This window comes from Podarcis muralis, chromosome 9, assembly GCF_964188315.1.
Source record: "Podarcis muralis chromosome 9, rPodMur119.hap1.1, whole genome shotgun sequence".
Classification (NCBI taxonomy): domain Eukaryota; kingdom Metazoa; phylum Chordata; class Lepidosauria; order Squamata; family Lacertidae; genus Podarcis; species Podarcis muralis.
In genome coordinates this window covers 257,505-276,332 of record NC_135663.1, presented here as the reverse complement: position 1 = coordinate 276,332, position 18,828 = coordinate 257,505, and the positions used below count along the sequence as shown (strand labels likewise).

Here is an 18,828-nt window from a genome sequence, read left to right as displayed (position 1 = left end):
AAGACATGGTCTACAGTATCATGGTGGTTTTATTTAATTTGAATGAAAAAATCATATGAATTCACGAGGATCCGTGTAGATCCGCCTTTTACCTTTTTCCAGTACTTAACCCGAGGTACCACTGTATTTGTATGCCGCTCTTCACCCGAAGATCACAGGGACGGTTTACAATATAAAAACACAGGAATACATCTCCTAAACACACACACAATATTCCCCCGAACTAAAGGAAGGCTTTGGCTTTGGGGGGTTTCCTAAAGGGCGGCGGCGGCTGAGGACTAGCCTTGACTCGCTGCCTCTGTTTTGGCGTCCCGGCGCTTCTCTCCGGCCTCGCCCCACAAGACGCGCAACACCCACCAGCACAAACCTTCCCCTCTGGCCTTCGTGAGAACGGGCGAGGGGTTCTCTCTGGTCCGGCTCAGGCGGGCAAACCTGATCGGCGGCGGAGCGAGGAGAACGGGCTGGGGCGAAGGGGGCGCGCGTGCAAGTCTCACACTCGGCAGAAGGGGCGAAAGAGCCACGGAGAGAGAAGGGATTCAGCGCCAGCCGGGACAGGTTCCTCCTTCGCCAATGAATCGACTACAGTGGTACCTCGGGTTAAGTACTTAATTCGTTCTGGAGGTCCGTTCTTAATCTGAAACTGTTCTTAACCTGAAGCACCACTTTAGCTAATGGGGCCTCCTGCTGCCGCCGTGCCGCCGGAGCAAGATTTCTGTTCTCATCCTGAAGCAAAGTTCTTAACCCGAGGTACTATTTCTGGGTTAGCGGAGTCTGTAACCTGAAGCGTATGTAACCCGAGTTACCACGGTACAGGCCATTTCTGCAGCCAGGCCCCCTCAGCCCCCTCCTCGCTGCGCACCCATCCAGAGCTAGGCTAGATGGGTGCCTTCTGTTGCTTTTTGGTGCTAAAATGCTCAGCAGAAGTTGATCTTAATACCCTGTTGGAGGTGCGCCCTGGACCCTTAATATAATACTCGGAGACTCTGAGTTGAAGAAAACTAAGGAAGCCACGTGACGCCTGCTCCAACAAAACGCCTGATTGACAGGCGGCGTCCCTCGTTCCTATCGAGCGGGGGGGGGGGCGGCGGGCTTGAGCAGGAGACGCTCACAAAGACTCGTCTCCGAAGGGGCGGGGCATCATCCTCTTGCGTTTATTTGCATGCCTTTTCCCAAAGGGGCTAGTGACAGAATAAAATCTAAAAACAAGATAATGCATGAACAGTTACAAAGCAGAACACTTTTTTAAAAAGGCGCCCTAATACCAACAGGACAAACAAACTTATCATGTTGATATCACTGCCTGACAATAAATTAGAAGCACCAGAAACAAGACCCCCCCTGCAGTGTTGGGGGGCAAGGCAGGTGGAAAAGCGGGTGACTGATAGTTCCAGCAGACTCTCCCTTTTGGAAGGAGGAAATGAGAGCAGCAACCCTAAGAGGCGTCAGTCCATTGCAGGCGGCTGGACTAGATGACCTTGGGGTCAAGAAGGACTGTCCAGGAAACCTAGAGGCCTCTCTCTCTCTCCTCTCCTTCCCATGCAGAAACAGCCGCCTTCAGTGCAATCTGACTTGCCCCGCCACACTTCCGACGGCCCCCCGTCAGCCCGAGTGACCACTGTCCTCCCCTTTTACACTGGAGGAGAAGTGGGGAGGCGGAGAGGACAGGTCGTCGAGGTCTAGGCCGAGTACAGGTGCCCTAAACTGGTGAACGGACGCGCAATCGGGGTCAGTGGCGTTTGGCAGCCAGAGGAGCCTCGGAGACGTTTGGGAAAGCGCCGTCATCTTTGCAAAGCCGCTGTTTTCCTGACGCGAGACCGCTGACTCAAACTCAAAGAAGTTTTGAAAACAGGCATGTCAGAATTCTGAACCTGCAGCCCCGGAATCCCCCTGAGGAAGGAAGGAAGGAAGGAAGGAAGGAAGGAAGGAAGGAAGGAAGGAAGGAAGGAAGGAAGGAAGGCCACTGCCAAGCGCCAGGGGACACCGCCGGGTCCCTGGAGAGCCTGGAGAGACCTGCATGGGAAGCCGCGGACCTCGCTGGAGACCGGGCGGGAGAAACTAGGCGCCAGACGCGACGCCTAAACGCACGAAAACCCCAGAAATGCGTCCAGCCTAGTCCGCTGGAGAGGAAACAGAGACGTCATCCTTCGCTGTTTGATGGTTATGGTCAGGATTTTGCAGGGGGGCAAGTGCAATCTAAAGGAACAGTTTCCATTTTGCAGGGAATAGTAAGTGGAACTGAATTAGATCGCACGTAATGAGGCTCCCCTCCAGCTCCCTCTGAGCTTCCAGCCAAATAAAGCTCGTTCCCACGAATTCGGGAGACTAAACACGTGTCTGAACGTAAAACGACGTGTGCCTTGCGGAATCGGGGCTCTTCCCAAAGGTCCCAGCGTGGGGCACTTTGCTGGCGGGAGGGCGGGCAGAGGGGCACAACCCCCCAGGCAGAAGAGGGCGGATATGAAATAGAACATTTGTATAATCGATGCTCCGAAAACCTCTGGATCTTTCCAGCATGATTGCCTCCCTGTTTTTCTCATTAAACCGATTCATGAGCGAGATGAATATATTACAATTATAATCGACTAAAAGCTGCCGGATCAAACAGGGCCGGGCGGGAGATTTTAAAAATGCTGTATACATTTAAATAAAAGCGACCATTCGTCCCGCTTAAAGGGAGGAATCATTTCTCAGCAAGACATCAAGAAAACAGTGGGCTGCTTGTTTCAGAATGAAATGTGGCTTTTATTTATATTCTATATTTTATTATACATATACTTTATAGGCATATTATACATATACATTTATTATTTGTGATCTTTGAATAAAGGGCAGTATATAATAATAGTAGTCGTAGTAGTAATAATAATAATAATTAATAATAATAATAATTTATTTCAGGTGTGTGCAAGGTTGATCTAAGATTAATTGATACATTACCAAAATCAATGCACAGTACTATAGCATGTGAGCCTTAGTTTGGATTAATCCCTGAAGAGAGTTCATTTCATAGAGCTGTAGAGTTGCAAGGGACTCAGAGGGTCACTTATTTGTTGTGCTTTTGGATACTTGCTTTGGGGTAGTGAAAACAAACACACAAACCTATTAAACATAATAAAAAATGCTTTTGTCAGGTGGGGTGGGAGGACAAATAATAACTAGAAACTTGTTTCTAGAAAATAAGAGCTGGCTCTTGTTAGATACTGTATTGTAACAGCTGGAGATCTCTGATCTGATTTTTGCCCAGAAATAAAAATTATTCAACTTTAGAAATAAGTTTTCAAACGTTTAGTTGCAAAAGTCAGATTCAAATGTGACAAAATAACAAGATACATTATTTTCAATTAGAAAACCTTCTTGCACTGGTTCCACGGTGAGCTTTTAAACTTATTTTACTAAAAAGTAGCTTTCCAGCTAAAAATCAAAATACGACGTCTCCTTCCTCCTCCTGCGCGCACCCGGCCAACACCCAAAGACTAACGGCTACGTGCAACTCTGTGTGTCTCTGCGTGATGCAAGCACTTTCATTTTGCATATATAAACACCACCAACAAACACCCTCCGGTTCCAGCTCCTCTCACCGCTGCCTTGTGATTTAACTCGTGGTCCAAGCACAAAACTCGGTCACGAGGTAACCTATCTCTCACCTTTGTGGGAACGTCCAGCCCTATAGAAAAATACCGGCTACATGCCTAAAGCACTTGAATGCCATGCAACTAAAATACAGCATTTTATGTAACACTAAACAATTTCAGCAGATCTCGCCACCCAGAGACAGACCGTTCACATTTCCGTCAGGCCGCGTCAGCCGCCGCTCGCTGCCGGGCCCTGATCCTGCGCGAAGGCGCTGCCTTTAGACGCGGTGCCTCCAGAGCCACCTCGGAGAATGCCAACGTCCCGCCTGGGTTGGTGGCCCTTGGCGACTCGCCCTTTCCCGTCCCTTCCTCGCCACTTTCGTGCCGCGCTCCCGGCTTGTGCAAGCAGAGGGGACGCCGCGCAGCGCCTCCCGGCCCCTTTGCGCAAGAGGAGGCCGCGCAAACGTGGCTTGGCTTACGAATATACGCGCAAGCGGAGCCTCAGCGGGAAGAAGGAGACGCCTAAAAACAGACAGAAGCGACGCCCCCGTCCAGGCTGCGCGCTCGCCCCCCGGTTTCAGGTAAGGCCGGCCGAGCTCGTTCCGAAAACTGGAGCCGCCATTGAGAAAACCGCGAGCGCGTTTCGTCAAAGGAAACGGCCTGGGAGCGAGAGTTTGGAAACATTTTATTTTATTTGTTTTAAGGATCTTGACAGACTGGAAATGAATACCCCCCCCCCCCAAAAAAAAACAACCCTTGCCATTCTCCGTAATCTCTCGTTGTGTCTTTCAAGTTTTGGATGTGAAATTTTATGCCAGAACTTTTTATTCAAATGGATAAAAGTTGTTCTCAGTCCTGCTGTGGAAAGAGAGGGTGGCTCTTCAGAAAGGCTTTCGGGAGGGGCTGGCGGGGTCTGCTCCTCCACTGGCAGCAACCTCCTCCTCAAGCTGTAAGGTGGTGTTTTTATTGATGCTGCTAGAATTTGTAGATTATGTCATACTCTTTGGAAATATTACCTTACAGTATTTTAGAATGCCATAAGGGCTGGGTGTTAATAAGTGATGTAATCAAACCGTCAGTCACATGTCAGCCGTCAAATGCCATCTTCCAGTATCGACTGTCATGATCCATTATTGATGTCTGGTACCATTTTTAAAAAAGCAACGGCCTCTGAGAACTGACTTATGGAACTGGACAGTCAGGAAGGAGCAGAAGCTCTGAAACCAGACCAAAATGCACCCACAATGCTGTATCAGAAAAATTAACAAGGAGATTACTAATACATGTAGACGATTTTGTTGAAATATGGTGTCCTGATAACCATGAAGAATGACAACCACCGAGATAACTTACTGGACTTTGGCAAACCAAAAAAAAGACTGATCTGCCCTGAAGGTGGAAGTAAGTTGGGATTTTGTTTTTGCATTTTATTATTTTTCGTAATTATTGTTATATATTAGAAATCAATAAAACTATATATATGAAATGGATCCAGGTCCCAAAGTATATGGAAATGCACAGAGCCACGGAGAGGAGTGTTTGCCACACCAAACGCATTGCAAAGCAGCCCCCGGCAGGGCAGGCCAGGGATGCAGCGCCACCACTTATGTCACCCCCTGCTCAATGGTGATGTCATCTCCCAGGGTGCCATTTGCCAGCCTTCTGCCTGCCAAATACAGCCAGCTGTTCTCAGGGAGAAACCCACCAGACAAGCCCCTCACAGGAGGAGAGGAGGCAGGTGATGCCCGACTGCGTGGCGAAGGGTTAAACTGCCACTTTTATTCTGAAAAATCCCAAGGTCCCTTTGCTGTGCCCAACCCAAAACATCACAGGATAGTGGGCAAGCCAGTGAATCTTTCTATCAGACAAACCAGTCATTAGGCAGAGACCTGTTGGGATGGAAGGAGAAACTTCCACCCAGTCAAGAGCCAGTGTGGTGTAGTGGTTAAGAGCGGTAGTCTCGTAATCTGGTGAACCGGGTTTGCGTCTCTGCTCCTCCACCTGCAGCTGCTGGGTGACCTTGGGCCAGTCACACTTATTTGAAGTCTCTCAGCCCCACTCACCTCACAGAGTGTTTGTTGTGGGGAGGAAGGGAAAGGAGAATGTTAGCCGCTTTGAGACTCCTTTGGGTAGTGATAAAGCGGGATATCAAATCCAAACTCTTCTTCTTCTTCTTCCAGGCAGCCAAAGACATGGTCTCTGTGGTAGCTTAGAAGTGGGGAGGGAGCAGGCACAGTCATCATTGCTGGAATTCAAATAATTTCTCTCTCTCTGTATGTCCCCACTGGAGCTCCTGGTCTGGCTGTGTGTGTGAGAGAGGGAGAAGTTGGCTTGATATAAAACCAATAATTATGTCTGCATTTGTTTTGTTTTTAAATATTTTCTGTAATTTTTCACTTTCAAATACGCAAAAAGCTACTGGGTTGTTGTTTTTATTTTTATTAGGGATTTTGTGGTTTTAGATCTTGGTTTTATTCTGTGAACCACTCTGAGACCCCCGGATATAGGGCAGTATATAGATTTAATAAACAACAACATCAAAGGTCAAACAATAAAGGAAAAGAAACAAAATGAATGAGAGGAAAGGAGAGAGCAGCAGTTTTCCAAAAACGGAATTACAGTTCCACACAATTGCACTTCATAAGGATATATTTCCAAAGGAATCTATGAGATCCCAAGGGGACCTGCTAATCACGTCCCACTACTTTAATGTGTTCAATAAATGGATATCAAACTTTAGAAAATATGTCCTTAATTTTTGGATGCTGTCAGGTTTGGGTATGTTTTGTTAACTTTTCCATTAGAGCAATGATTTTATTTTAAAATCATTTTTGTTGTTTGGAGCTGTGCTCAGAAAGCAGCTCACACCCCAGGGGTTCCGAACATGAAACAAATGCAGCCCTTGGTGTAATCGCCAGAGGCCTCCACTGCACTAATTGTTTGCCATGTGTCTGTCAGTCGAGATCTGAAGCATCTGCGATGCTCACTGAAGCTGCATTGTCTGCCCTGAAGACATCTGGAACAGGGGATGGAGTCGAGTTTCCACTGTTCAGACAGATGTGCCTGTCTAAACAGGGAACAGCCTCCCCGTCCCATTTTGCTCAAAGCAGCAAAAATGTACTCTGGAGTTGAGAAATTTCATGGGCTGGTGGCTGCCTGTGGCACCCAGCTCTTTTGGTGGGGTTCCCGTGGCAGCTCTGCCCTCCTCCTGCCTGCAAGGCTGCCCAGTGTCTCTAGGTCACCAAGATGTCCAGGCAGAGAGCCTTCCCCCAAAATTCTTGATGCACCCGCTGAGGAAAGAATGTCACCTAACAGGGACATCAGACAGCCCACCTCCCAGCTTTTCCAAAGGTGTTAAGCTCTCCTCCAGGGTTGGTGCTGGAGGCAGGTGGCACAGAAGTGATCTCCACAACTCTTTTCTTGAGGAAACACACCTCAAGACACCATTGGCACTTTGGGGAGAGGCACAAAAGCATCTGCATTCTGCCAGACAGGCCAGAAATTGCTCCAAGGTATTGCATTCAGTTGCTTAAAATCTTATGCTCTGCCTTAAAAAAAAAATAATCAAAGTGGCTTACACAACAATAACATATAGCTACATCAAAACCAACTCCATGGATGGCATTAAAATACTATAATAACTCAAAAACATGCAACTCTTAATGCCACCCACCCCCCAAAAAAAATCCAAGGTAAAGGTACATAGAAAGGAAAACAGTATTATCACATTTACAACAAAGAGATAATTTTCCTCAACTGAAGGCCTTGTGAGACAGCAGGTTTTGACCATTTATTTATTAGCCAGGAGGACATCACACAGGCCAGGTGCTCCCAGCTCTGTTCCAGCATCTTCCTACAATAACACAAGGCTTTTCTTTCTACTTAGAATCAGAGAACTGTAGAGTTGGAAGGGAAGCCAAGGGTCATTTAGTCTAACCCGCTGTGATGCAGGAATCAAAGCTAAATATTCCATGACAGATGGCTGCCCAATCTCTGCTTAAAAACCTCCAGTGAGGGGGAGTCTGCCACCTTCTGAGAGTTCCTCTGCTGAATGGCTCTTAACTCCCAAAAGTTATTAATAAGGCTTAATATGAGGAAGCTGCTCTGCACAAGCAGCCCTTTGCCCCCACGGAGGTCCTAGCCTTCAGGTGGGCCCTCTAGCATCTGGCCACTGCCTGGCCCTGCATATTGATGACCTTTGGGGGTCTCTTCCAACTCTACAGATCTATTATTCATTCATCAGGTGAGGACACAGCTGGTGAAACAACTGAAAGCGGAAAAGAGACAGGACTGCCTGGTCAAGGATCGCCCTCAAACTACTGACCTGATCTTTTTTGTGGGGAGGGGAGTTGGGAGGGCAACACCTTCCAAGACAGCTTGAACATTTAACCCCAAGTCAGGCGGTTCATCGAGCAACAGGATTTCCACCTTGTCAGGGTTAAGTTTCAGCTTGTTTTGTCCAGACAAATCGCAGCTCAGGCTTCTCACTGATTCACCAGGATTGATCGAAATGTGGAGCCGAGTAACATCTGCTTCTGCAGCCCAATCACCCCAGAAGTTTCATGTAGATGAAACAGGGGGTGTGTGGCGCTTAGACTTCATAGGTTTCTCAGCATGATGACAGGCCTTCAATTGTAGCAGCAGCAGTAGTAGGTATTTTAAAAATTTGTCTATCACCCTTCATCTGTAGATCTCAGGGCAGTTCACTCCAGTCCTACTGAGTACCGTTTTGGGGGGACAGGGGGCGGGTGGGTGTGGGGGATTCCCTGGTCCTGAATTGGGTAACTGTGCCCTGAAGGACCAGGTGCGCAGCCTGGGAGTCATTTTGGACTCACAGCTGTCCATGGAGGCACAGGTCCATTCTGTGTCCAGGGCAGCTGTCTACCAGTTCCATCTGGTACACAGGATGAGACCCTCCCTGCCTGTGGACTGTCTGGCCAGAGTGGTGCATGCTCTGGTTATCTCCTGCTGGGACTACTGCAATGCGCTCTATGTGGGGCTACCTTGGAAGGTGACTCGGAAACTGAAATTAATCCAGAATGCGGCAGCTAAAGTGGTGACTGGGAGCGGCCACAGAGACCACATAACACCCGTCTTGAAAGACCTACATTGGCTCCCAGTATGTTTCCGAGCACAATTCAAAGTGTTGGTGCTGACCTTGAAAGCCCTAAACGGCCTCGGTCCAGGATACCTGAAGGAGCGTCTCCACTCCCATCGTCCAGCCCGGACACTGAGGTCCAGCTGCGAGGGCCTTCCCTCCCTGCGAGAAGCCAAGTTACAGGGAACCAGGCAGAGGGCCTTCTTAGTGGTGGCGCCCGCCCTGTGGAACGCCCTCCCACCTGATGTCAAAGAAATAAACAGCTAACTGACTTTTAGAAGACATCTGAAGGCAGCCCTGTTTAGGGAAGTTTTTAAAGTTTGATGTTATATCTTGTTTTTAATATTCTGTTGGGAGCCACCCAAAGTGGCAGGGGAAACCCAGCCAGATGGGTGGGGTATAAATGATAAATTATTATTATTATAGCTTTGCCTAATGGGCATCTGGCTGGGCACTGTGAGGCTGGACCAGGCAGTCCTTGGCCTGACCCAGCAGGCTCTCCTCATGTCCTTGAGGCTGGGCTTCCTTAGAGCTGGAGAGGAGGACGTTTGCCCAGCCTCTAGCGCTGGGCTTTGCACGTGGACTGCGCTTCCAGGCCAGGCCCCAAGGAGGCTAGGAAGGAGGGTAGGACCCACAGAGACAGACGAGGAGAAGCCAGGCATCCCTTGGCAGTGCGGTGCGTCCCTGGTGCAGCACCTCCAACACAAGCACCTTCTCCAGGGCCTGGGATGGAGCCAAGGCCGCCTCCCCCCTAGGCCTCCCATTCCCGCCCCCTCATCCATCTCCCTGGGAGCCAGTGTGCATTCCGCCCTTTGGGCTCTTCCAGGCAGACACCACTCATTGTGTCAACTTGCCAAGGAAGGGAAGACGCCTCCTCCTCCTCCTCCTCCTCCTCCTCCTCCTCCTCCTCCTCCTCCTCCTCCTCCCTTCACCCCCCCCCCAGCCCTGGACCCAGAGGAGGCACCGAGTGGGCTGCCTGGGTGGCTAGCTGACTGTGCCCTTCCTCCCATAAGAGGGCCATGGCCGAGGCTCTCCTGGGCTCTAAGGGGGGTTAGTTTTGTGCCCCTGCCTCCACCAGAAGTGGTTTCAAACCCCTCCATATTGATTCACATATTTGTTTAATAATTTTATATCCTACCTGTCAAAACCAGGAATGGGGCTGGCAGTCCTCCAAAATCCCAAGACCCCACCACAGCCTCAAACTAAGGCCTGGGCAATGACGGTTGACACAGGCACCAGACGTACACAACAGCAAAGAGACTCAGAAAGGCAGTCTGTAAAATTGTAGCAATAAACGGATACCATGAATCATACTGTTTCCTCTGACTATCCAATATAGGAAACAGTAATCGCCAAAATTCAACGGCTTAACCCATTTCCTTGGTTCCAAGGCTAATGACTCCTCTGGAAGAGGGGAATCCATAAACCCTTAAGCATAAGGTCACAGACTCCCTCCCCCTCCACAAGGTGTGAACTTAGCCACACAATAGGAGGCAGGAGGCCACCAAGGGCAGCACATACCCCAGGCAGAAACCCATCGGGATGGGGGATTGAATCCTGATACAAAGGAGAAGCGCAGGAAAGCCTTGGAGCCAGGGGGATGTGTAAATACTCTTATTGTTCTTTGGGGAAGAGGGTGTCGGGAACTGGAGCTATTGACGGGGGTGGGTGATGGGCTCATGTTTCTACATGCCAAACACCTCCACTTTGTGACATATTTGTGATGTATCGATGATGCTGTTGAAAAATGTATTATGGGAAATGGGGAGAGGCCTTAAAAGTTCACGCAACCCCATGCTCGGGGTTCCCACTCTTCGTGTGTTTGGACCTGCTCTCATGGCTAGTGACAGAGAGAGAGAGAGAGAGAGAGGAAATAGGAAGTTAGCCTGCTCTTTCCCTCCCAGAAGAAGAGGGGAAATGACATCACACAGAGCCCTCTCTACCAATTACATTTTCTATGGTCTGAATATCTGCCTCTCGGCAATACAGCACTGTGGTATTGTCATGCTAACTAGGAAGAATGTGCATTTGTTAGGTTTGGCTGCCAATCTCCAACAACAACTGGGATAAAGATCTCCCAGTTAGGTAGGACCATTCCACTAGAGTTCAAGAGCGCCCGCTTCCATTGCAAGCTGCACGGACTCCATTCTCTCCCAAGGAACTTCTCCAGCACCTCAAGTCCAGCTCCAGGTGTCACCGGGCCACTAACGTCTGATGAGGCGGAATCCGACAACTTGTCATAAGAAAACCTCCTCTGTTCAGTGATAGGGGAGGGAGCAGCAAACTTTAGGAATGTGGTTTTGAAAGTACAAAATGCGCCTCCGTCTGCTTTCTTCATTCCAGGGAAACAGGACACTAAGAGTCATGTCTGTCTGTCTGTCTGTCTGTCTGTCTATCCATCCACACATCCACATTATAAACATAGAGTGGGTTTTTGGAAGTTGCCTGTGCGCGCATTTGTTTTATGTGTGGAGATCCGCACACGCTGACCAACGCAGTCTTTGCAGAAAGGCTCTATTCTTGTTATCTGGTTATCTTCTGCCTGTTCTGCCATTGAGGATTTTTTGGATCATTTTTTGTCAATCACTTTTCTGACCCAGGCAGTTATCTTTCTGCAAGGGCCGACATCAATACCGAAATCCAGCATCGTCTGAGTTCTGCAAGTGCAGCTGTCTCCCGACTGAAGTGCAGAGTGTTTGAGGACTGGGACATTCGCAGGGAAACCAAAATGCTTGTTTACAAAGCTATTGTACTACCAACTTTACTGTATGTTTTCAAAACACGGACCACTTATAAACGCCATCTCCAGCTTCTTGAAAGATTCCATCAATGGTGTCTTCGGAAGTTTTTTTATGTTACTTGGGAAGACAGGTGAACAAACGTTAGTGTATTGGAAGAAGCGAAGATCACCAGTGTCAAAACCAGGGGCGCCATCATGCCCTCAGGATTGCCACAACGGGGGCATGTGACGCCTGTCCCGTCGAATTGTCCATTTTGTTCCTTGATGGTGGACAGTCTCTTGGGGCGGGAACGATGCGAGCATTCAAGGTCGCGGTGGAGGGATGGCGGCTCGGCCTGAGAGCCCAGACTCGAGGCTGGGGCCAAAGGGGGACCTAGAGAAAAAGGAGACCCGCAACCGACTCCTGCTCCACCAGCGCGCCCTCGGCGAAAGAGTGCGGGCTCCCCATCCTCTTCCCCGTCGAGGAAGAGGTTCTCACGCGCTGGAGAAGCGGGTCCCCAGTACGGCTCTCCTGCTGGGTTACTCAGCCGCGGCCGTCCGTGCACCGACGGAAGAAAAAGCCAGGGCCCTTTCCGTTGCCCTCGGAGGAGGCCGAAGGACTCCCCGGCTGAAGTTGGGCAAGTCAGCTGGGGGGCCGGTGAACCCCTCACCCCCGATCTCTCCCCACGCAGGGAGATGCGACCAGAGGCCGAGTGCAGTAGCCCGCCCGACGGTGCCCCCCAAAATCGAAGAGCGCCGCGGATCCCGCTCCTGCGCCAGACTCTCCTCGGGCGGAAGCGGGCCTCTCCCCCCCCGGACTCCAGCTGGCAGGACACGGGGGGGGGGGCAGCGGTCCTGAGCTGGACTGCTGGCCGCAGATCCGACCCTCCGCCGCATTCCTGCCCTCGAGACCCCCCCGGTTTTCAGCGCCGGGAGCAGGAATTTTCTTTCCGCGGGTCGGTATATCTGCTTCTCTTACGAAATCGGGCCGAGTTTCACATTTAATAAATACGAATTTTCTCTTTTAAATCAAACAGTACCTACCGATGTTTTTAATTATGCATTTGGATTATTTCCCCTGGGTTTATTATATTTCATATGCTGTAAATCGACTCGATATACTTTAAAGTGTGGATCTGAAATATTTCAATAAATGAAATAACTTACTTCGGCTGCTGCCTTTCTCCTTTCGCAGGCTACTTAAATGCAGAGTTCAGTTAGACAGAATTCGCTTTCCTTCTCCGCCTTCCTGCAAACGGCCCATTTACCTGAACCTCCGGCGCGGCGGATCGGGGCCTGACTGCCGATTCGCCTCCTTCCTCTTCCCGCGTCTTCCTTTTCTATCTCTTCGGCCCTCGTGTGACTGTGCTCTTTTAATTGAGATGACTTGTGTACGAATTTGGTTTTAAGAAAGAAAAGAAAAAAGTATAAACGTGATATAGTTTTTTTAAAAAAAATACAAATCGCATTTTTCTTGGCCTGGTGTTCTCCTCCTGTCGCGCAACTCTGGCTTTCTGGCATTTTTCTGACTGCCGCCTCGGCGGTTTTGTCCTCCTTCTTACATGAACGCTGCCGAAATGGCTTGTACTGTATTTGGTAACCAGAAGCTCCCGGCTCCCGGTCCGCGTCCCCCGGGATCCACGAGAGCCTCTCCAACGCGGGAAAACGCTCAGGGCCGTTCGATTAGAAATCCGCCTCCCCGCGAGGGCAGAGATGCTGTTGAATGCCTGTATGTTATTTATGTCATATTTTAATCTGTGTAATATGCAATATATATCTTGCTTTGTATATATTGCTTTTAATGCTGTAAACTGCCCTGGGACCTTAACGTGCAGGGCGGGTAGAAAATATAAATATAAATAATATAAATAGAGAAGCCCTTTTCTAGTTAAATGGGACTTAGTCCCTGGGAAGTAAATATCTGGCTGCTGCAGCCTTAAATAGCAACCCTGAGATTGTTTCCCCAGAAGTCCAGGCGATTGCAGCCTAAAACGGTCAAAACCCCCACAGCTGCCTTGCCAGGGAACAGCCTCCCCCCTCCCAGATGGAGCCAGGGGGTGTCGGGCCGGCGGCTTTGACCAGGAGAACGAAGAAAACCGGGATTGGAGGCGCGGGGCCTGGAGGGATGTGCGCCCAGAGACCGACGGGGTTTAATTCATGAATGATTCCAAAGAATTCTCCTCCGTTCAATCAACAAGTCGTCATATTTAAGGGTTTGCGGGAGGGATCCTTCCTTCGGGCAGCTCAGATTCTTCAACCTCCGTCGCCCTCGGAGCGCGAGGCAGCGGGACTCTCTCGTCGGGTTTTCCTGGGTTTTTTGCGCGGTAGACGACGCGGAAGGTCGCGCGATTCCTTCCAGCTTCTCCGCCCTGCCTCTCCTAGGCTTTCGGACCTGGCCCCTGCCTGCGCTTACTCGGAGGTAACCCTGCCTGCTTTCATTGCTGGTCCGACGGCGAACCGCGCCCGAATTGCCCCCTCGGGCCTCTTTCCGCATCTCACTTTGGGTGCTTTGCCGAGAAGTCGGTGTCGGGCCGCGGTTTCAGGCCTGCGGAGCGGATTTAAGCGCTTCATTTGGGAAGGTGACCCAAAGGTCAAGACTCTCCCCCGACCGACGCCTGGAAAGGACAGCGGACCCGACGGGGGACCCGGGGAACAAAGGCTGTCTCGAGGGGCGGGGAGAAAGGGCCCCGCTCCGAATCACGCCAGGCGGAGGGAGACCCCAGGAGAGACCCCCGAGGGCACCCCGCCCTTCCCCCCTCCCGCTGTCGGAGTCCGCCTGGAGTGGTCCGGATTCTGCAATATTATATTTTATTTTGTGTGTGTGCATTTCTGGCCCGGGTGACCGAAGCGTCAGTTCCCTGGTGTGGCGGCGGCGAAGCACCTTCCCCCACCCTCAGGATCCACCCAGACACCCCTCAACTGGAAGGGCGGGAGGAGGAGGAGGAAGCGCAGGGATTGGGCGGCTTCTTTCTGATATCATTCCCCGCCCCGCCCCCTCTGGATGTCCGCCTGTCAATCACTTCCAGAGGCCGCCAATCAGAAGGTTGGAGGCAGCGATTTTGGCAGGCGGAGATGGAGACGGGGAGAAAAGTGCCCGTAGCCTCGTGGCCCCTGGCGCTCTCCGGGTATGTCCAGCCGCCGAGCAGAGGCGGCAGCGCGCCCAGCCTCGGGAGAGAGCGCCGCTGCTTCCGCGCCCGTCGGAGGGGCCGCTCGGCCACCCGGCCGCCCCTCATGGGGCCACCGCGGGGCGATGCGCGCTTCCAGTGAGCTCTGCGAGGCCCGTCCGGGGCGCGCCGTCGGGGAAGGCTCCCGGGAAGAGGCAGCGAGAGCGGGGTGCCCCTGCGCGGACCCGGAGCAGGGCGCCGGCATGCGGCAGCTGAGCCGCCGCTGCTGCTGAGGAGGGCAGGATGGAGCCCTCGGGCCTGGAGCTGCTGGAGGGGACCGTCCACACGCCGCCGCCGCCGCCACCGCCCCAAGAGCCCATCCGCTTCGGCATCGACCAGATCCTCGGCTGTTCGCAGCAGCAGCAGCAGCACCAAGGCGCTTGCGGAGCTGCCGTCGGGGCCCTCGGGGAGCCCGACCTGGCGCTCTACGGCGGCGGTTACGGAGCAGAATACAACCCGGCCTGCTCGCTGGGTGCTTACGGCCTTCCCAGGGCAGCGGCTGGCGGCAGCGGCGGCGTCATCCGTGTGCCCGCGCACAGGCCGGTGCCCTCTGCAGCGGCCCATCCCCAGCCAGGGGGAGCTAGCCTCACGTTTCCCTGGATGGAGAGCAACAGGCGCTTGACCAAGGACCGGATCGCAGGTGAGAACAGCCTCGCACGATGGCAGGGCCCTCCCGCAGACCTGTGGCACCCCCCCCCCCACTCCGCCTCGAGGTCTACCAGAGGGAGCCCGCTGCTCCAGCGCGCGGAGTCTCCCCTGTTCAGCTTTCCTCAGAAGCCAACTCCCAAGGGTCCAGGGGTCTTCGGGCCCCCAATAAAATATTTGAGGGGGGCGCCCCCAAAGTTGGTGGACAGTGCCATTCAAATGGTGTGCGTGCACCACATCATGTGATCAGTTATTCAGGGCGGGGCTTACCTCAACCCCCCCTCCCTATTTTATTCCAGTTGGCACCCCTGCCCAGAAGTGCCTGGATCTGAGCCAAGACTTCCTGGGGCTCAGCCCCAAAAGGAAGGTGCCGAACCCTGAGGGCTCCCCGCATTTTGGGTCTCTCCTGCCCCAAACCTTTTTAACACCTGAATTCCTCGGAAGGGGCAGGAGAATATGAGCGCGATCTTCAGGTTTCCGCAATAACTTTCGCCAGGCGGGGGAGGAAGGCTGCAGAGGGGCTGGTATGGCAAGGCTGTCGGTGGGCCCTTCCCGTAAATCTCCGGCTCGCTCTGCAGTGCCTCTGCCTCCCCCGCTACTCACTGGGAGACCTCTTCGCCTCGCAGTTGGCGGAGACTTTCATAGAATTATAGATTTAGAGGGGAACTCAAGGATCATCTACTGGGCCAACCGCCTTCAAAAGAGTTTCGCTTCCAGCTCCACCTCTTGCGACTTCCGACCGTTCTCTGTGAGTGGGGAGCAGGGGGAGGCGGTGGGGAGCGGGAGGGGGAAGCTTTGGTCCCGGCTCGCATTGCTGTGAAGATACAGCGGGAGCGAAAGCGGCTGCCCCCTCCCTGCCCTCCTGCCTTGCCAGGAAGAGGGACAGGAGAGGAGCGGGGCGGGCGCGGCCAGGATCTGCCCGTTCACCCGCGGGACTCCCTCCCACCTCGACTCCTTCCTCGGGATTCAGGTTGAGGACGCCCCCACCTTGCGCTGCGCCCTTCTCTCCTGCCGCCGGCATTCTGGGCGGGTGGGGGCGCCGGCAGCCTGGCTCTCCAGAGTTCAGACTGAGACGGGAGGGGTCCCTGCAGCTGCCCCCTGGAGGGATGGGGTCCCCAGAGGTCGTCCAAACATCTCCGACCCGGGAAATAGGCGAGAGGGATTGGTGAGACTCTTCTCCCAGCTGAGCCGCAGGAACGTCAGGGGTCTGAGTGGAGGATGCGATTCCTTCGGTCGGTGATCCCGGGAAGGGCGTCCCCGGAGGGAGATTTCTCCACCATGGCAGGTGGTTGGACTAGATGAACTTTAGGGCTCCCCTTCCAGTTTTATAATTCTATGACCAGGCTCGTCCTCTTTTGCTCTGCCCGCAGCCGCCCTGCCGCCTTTCTCCGTCGCCCGGCGCATCGGCCACCCCTACCAGAACCGCACTCCGCCCAAGCGCAAGAAGCCGCGCACCTCCTTCTCCCGGGCGCAGATCTGCGAGCTGGAGAAGCGCTTCCACCGGCAGAAGTACCTGGCGTCCGCCGAGCGAGCCGCTTTGGCCAAAGCGCTCAAGATGACCGACGCCCAAGTCAAGACCTGGTTCCAGAACCGCCGCACCAAGTGGAGGTACGAGGCGAGGAGAGAGGGTCGCTGCCCTCGTGACTGTTGTGACGAGGATGATGATTTTCCTTTATCAGTAGCTTTTTACAGTAGCCTACCCCCCCCCCAAAAAAGGCCCATAAAAACAATTTAAAACCAGAAAAAATGTAAAATACTCAACAATACAAGATGGTTATCTGGCCATAAATTAATGAGAACTTTAAAGGCTGCAAGCCACGCAGATCCCAGCTGAACCCCGTGATGGGGGAGGGTGCTCAGGAGAGCCGGGAGCCCCCCCCCCCTGTTTGCAAAATGGTCGTGATGATAATAATACCGGCCCACCTCTGAGGGTTGTTGTGCGGATGAGCGAGAAATGTAGGTGAGGCGCTCCGGACACTGTAAACGCTAAGAGTGTGGGACGAAGAGAGACCCAGGCAGGTGGGAGGGGACCCCAGGTGGGAGGGTGCCAGAGACACGACCCCTCCCCACCTGCCAGTGCTGTTTGTTCAGAAAGGGAGGCGCCGCCCCGCGGTGTTTGCCCAGAGGCGCCACCCTCCTCCATTTGTTCTAGCCAGGGCGCCCCCTCGCTCGCCCGTCCTTGCCTCTAACGCCCCCCGCTTCCTCTCCCCCGACCCCCCAGGCGGCAGACGGCCGAGGAGCGCGAGGCGGAGCGCCAGCAGGCCAACCGGCTGATGCTGCACCTCCAGCAAGAGGCCTTCCAGAAGAGCCTGGGGCAGCCGCTGCAGCAGGACCCGCTCTGCCTGCACAACTCCTCGCTCTTCGCCCTGCAGAACCTGCAGCCCTGGGCCGAGGAGCACAAGGTCACCTCCGTCTCCGGGGCGGCGGCCCTGGTGTGACCCCAGCGCCGGAGAGACGGACCGCAAGCTCAGGGGCGCGGAAGGGCGCCACGGACTGGCCGAAAAGCCTTTTCCCCTCCTCTGCCCCACTCCCCCCGCCCCGCCGCTAATTTATAGTGACTGGTTCTTTCCACAATAAAGTGTCAGAGTATCTCTCCGGGATCCAATCCAGCTGTTCCTCGGCGGCGGAAAGGTTGTTGCAAGCGCATTGTGTTCCCCTCCCTGAACCACCTGCCCGGAGCATTGGGCTTCATAGAATCACAGAATTGTAGAGTTAGAAGGGACACTCAAGGGTCATTTAGTTCAACCCCTTGCAATGCAAGGATCGTAAATCCCCGGCCATCTAACCTCTGCTTAAAAACCTCCAAGGCAGGCGCCACCTCTCCTGGGAGTCTGTTCCACTGCTGAACAGCTCTTACTGGCAGAAAGTTCATCCCATTGGTTAGTCGGAATCTCCTTTTTTGCCATTTGAATCGGTTGGTTCGGATCCTCCCCCTGGAGCAGCAGAAAGCAAGCTGGTTCCCTCTTCTATCCCTTAGGGATTTGGCCCATCGCATCACCTCTCCCTCTGCCCTTCTCTAACCTTCTTCTTCTTTGGAGATTACTCGTAGCCGAGTAAGATCGTCTTCCATGAGTATGAACGGTGTGTCCTTAAGTGACTGTGGAGGAGGGCAGTTCTGCTCTTTTCTAGGCTAAATACAGTGGTACCTCGGGTTAAGTACTTAATTCGTTCCGGAGGACTGTTCTTAACCTGAAACTGTTCTTAACCTGAAGCACCACTTTAGCTAATGGGGCCTCCTGCTGCTGCTGCTGCGCCATCGCTGTGCGATTTCTGTTCTCATCCTGAAGCAAAGTTCTTAACCCGAGGTACTATTTCTGGGTTAGAGGAGTCTGTAACCCGAAGCGTCTGTAACCCGAGGTACCACTGTATACCCAACTCCCTCAACCTTTCCTCATCAGGCTTGGTTTCCAGACCCTTTGTCGTCCTGGTCGCCCTCTCCGCACACCTTTCACCTTGTCACCATCCTTCTGAAACCTGCAGAGAGGGCCCCCTAGCGGAGAACTCCCACCCTCCCACCCAGAGTGGTCGCTGGAGGTCAAGCTGCGATGAATTGAGTCGGGCAAACTGGCCCCAGCACTGGGGCTGGACTACTCCACGTAGGCCGCCCTCGCCATGTCGGTGAGGTTTTTG

The 18,828-nt window shown here is 52.9% G+C and overlaps 1 protein-coding gene across 1 annotated transcript; it reads left to right on the top strand.

Moving 5' to 3' along the window:
* The first annotated feature begins 14,481 nt into the window (after positions 1–14,481).
* Positions 14,482–17,790, top strand: TLX2 (T cell leukemia homeobox 2). Its single transcript, XM_028744624.2, has 3 exons — positions 14,482–15,193; positions 16,569–16,806; positions 17,420–17,790. Exons 1-3 carry the CDS (start codon positions 14,797–14,799, stop codon positions 17,634–17,636), a joined length of 852 nt encoding a protein of 283 aa, XP_028600457.2. The 5' UTR covers positions 14,482–14,796; the 3' UTR covers positions 17,637–17,790.
* Positions 17,791–18,828: the final 1,038 nt, after the last annotated feature.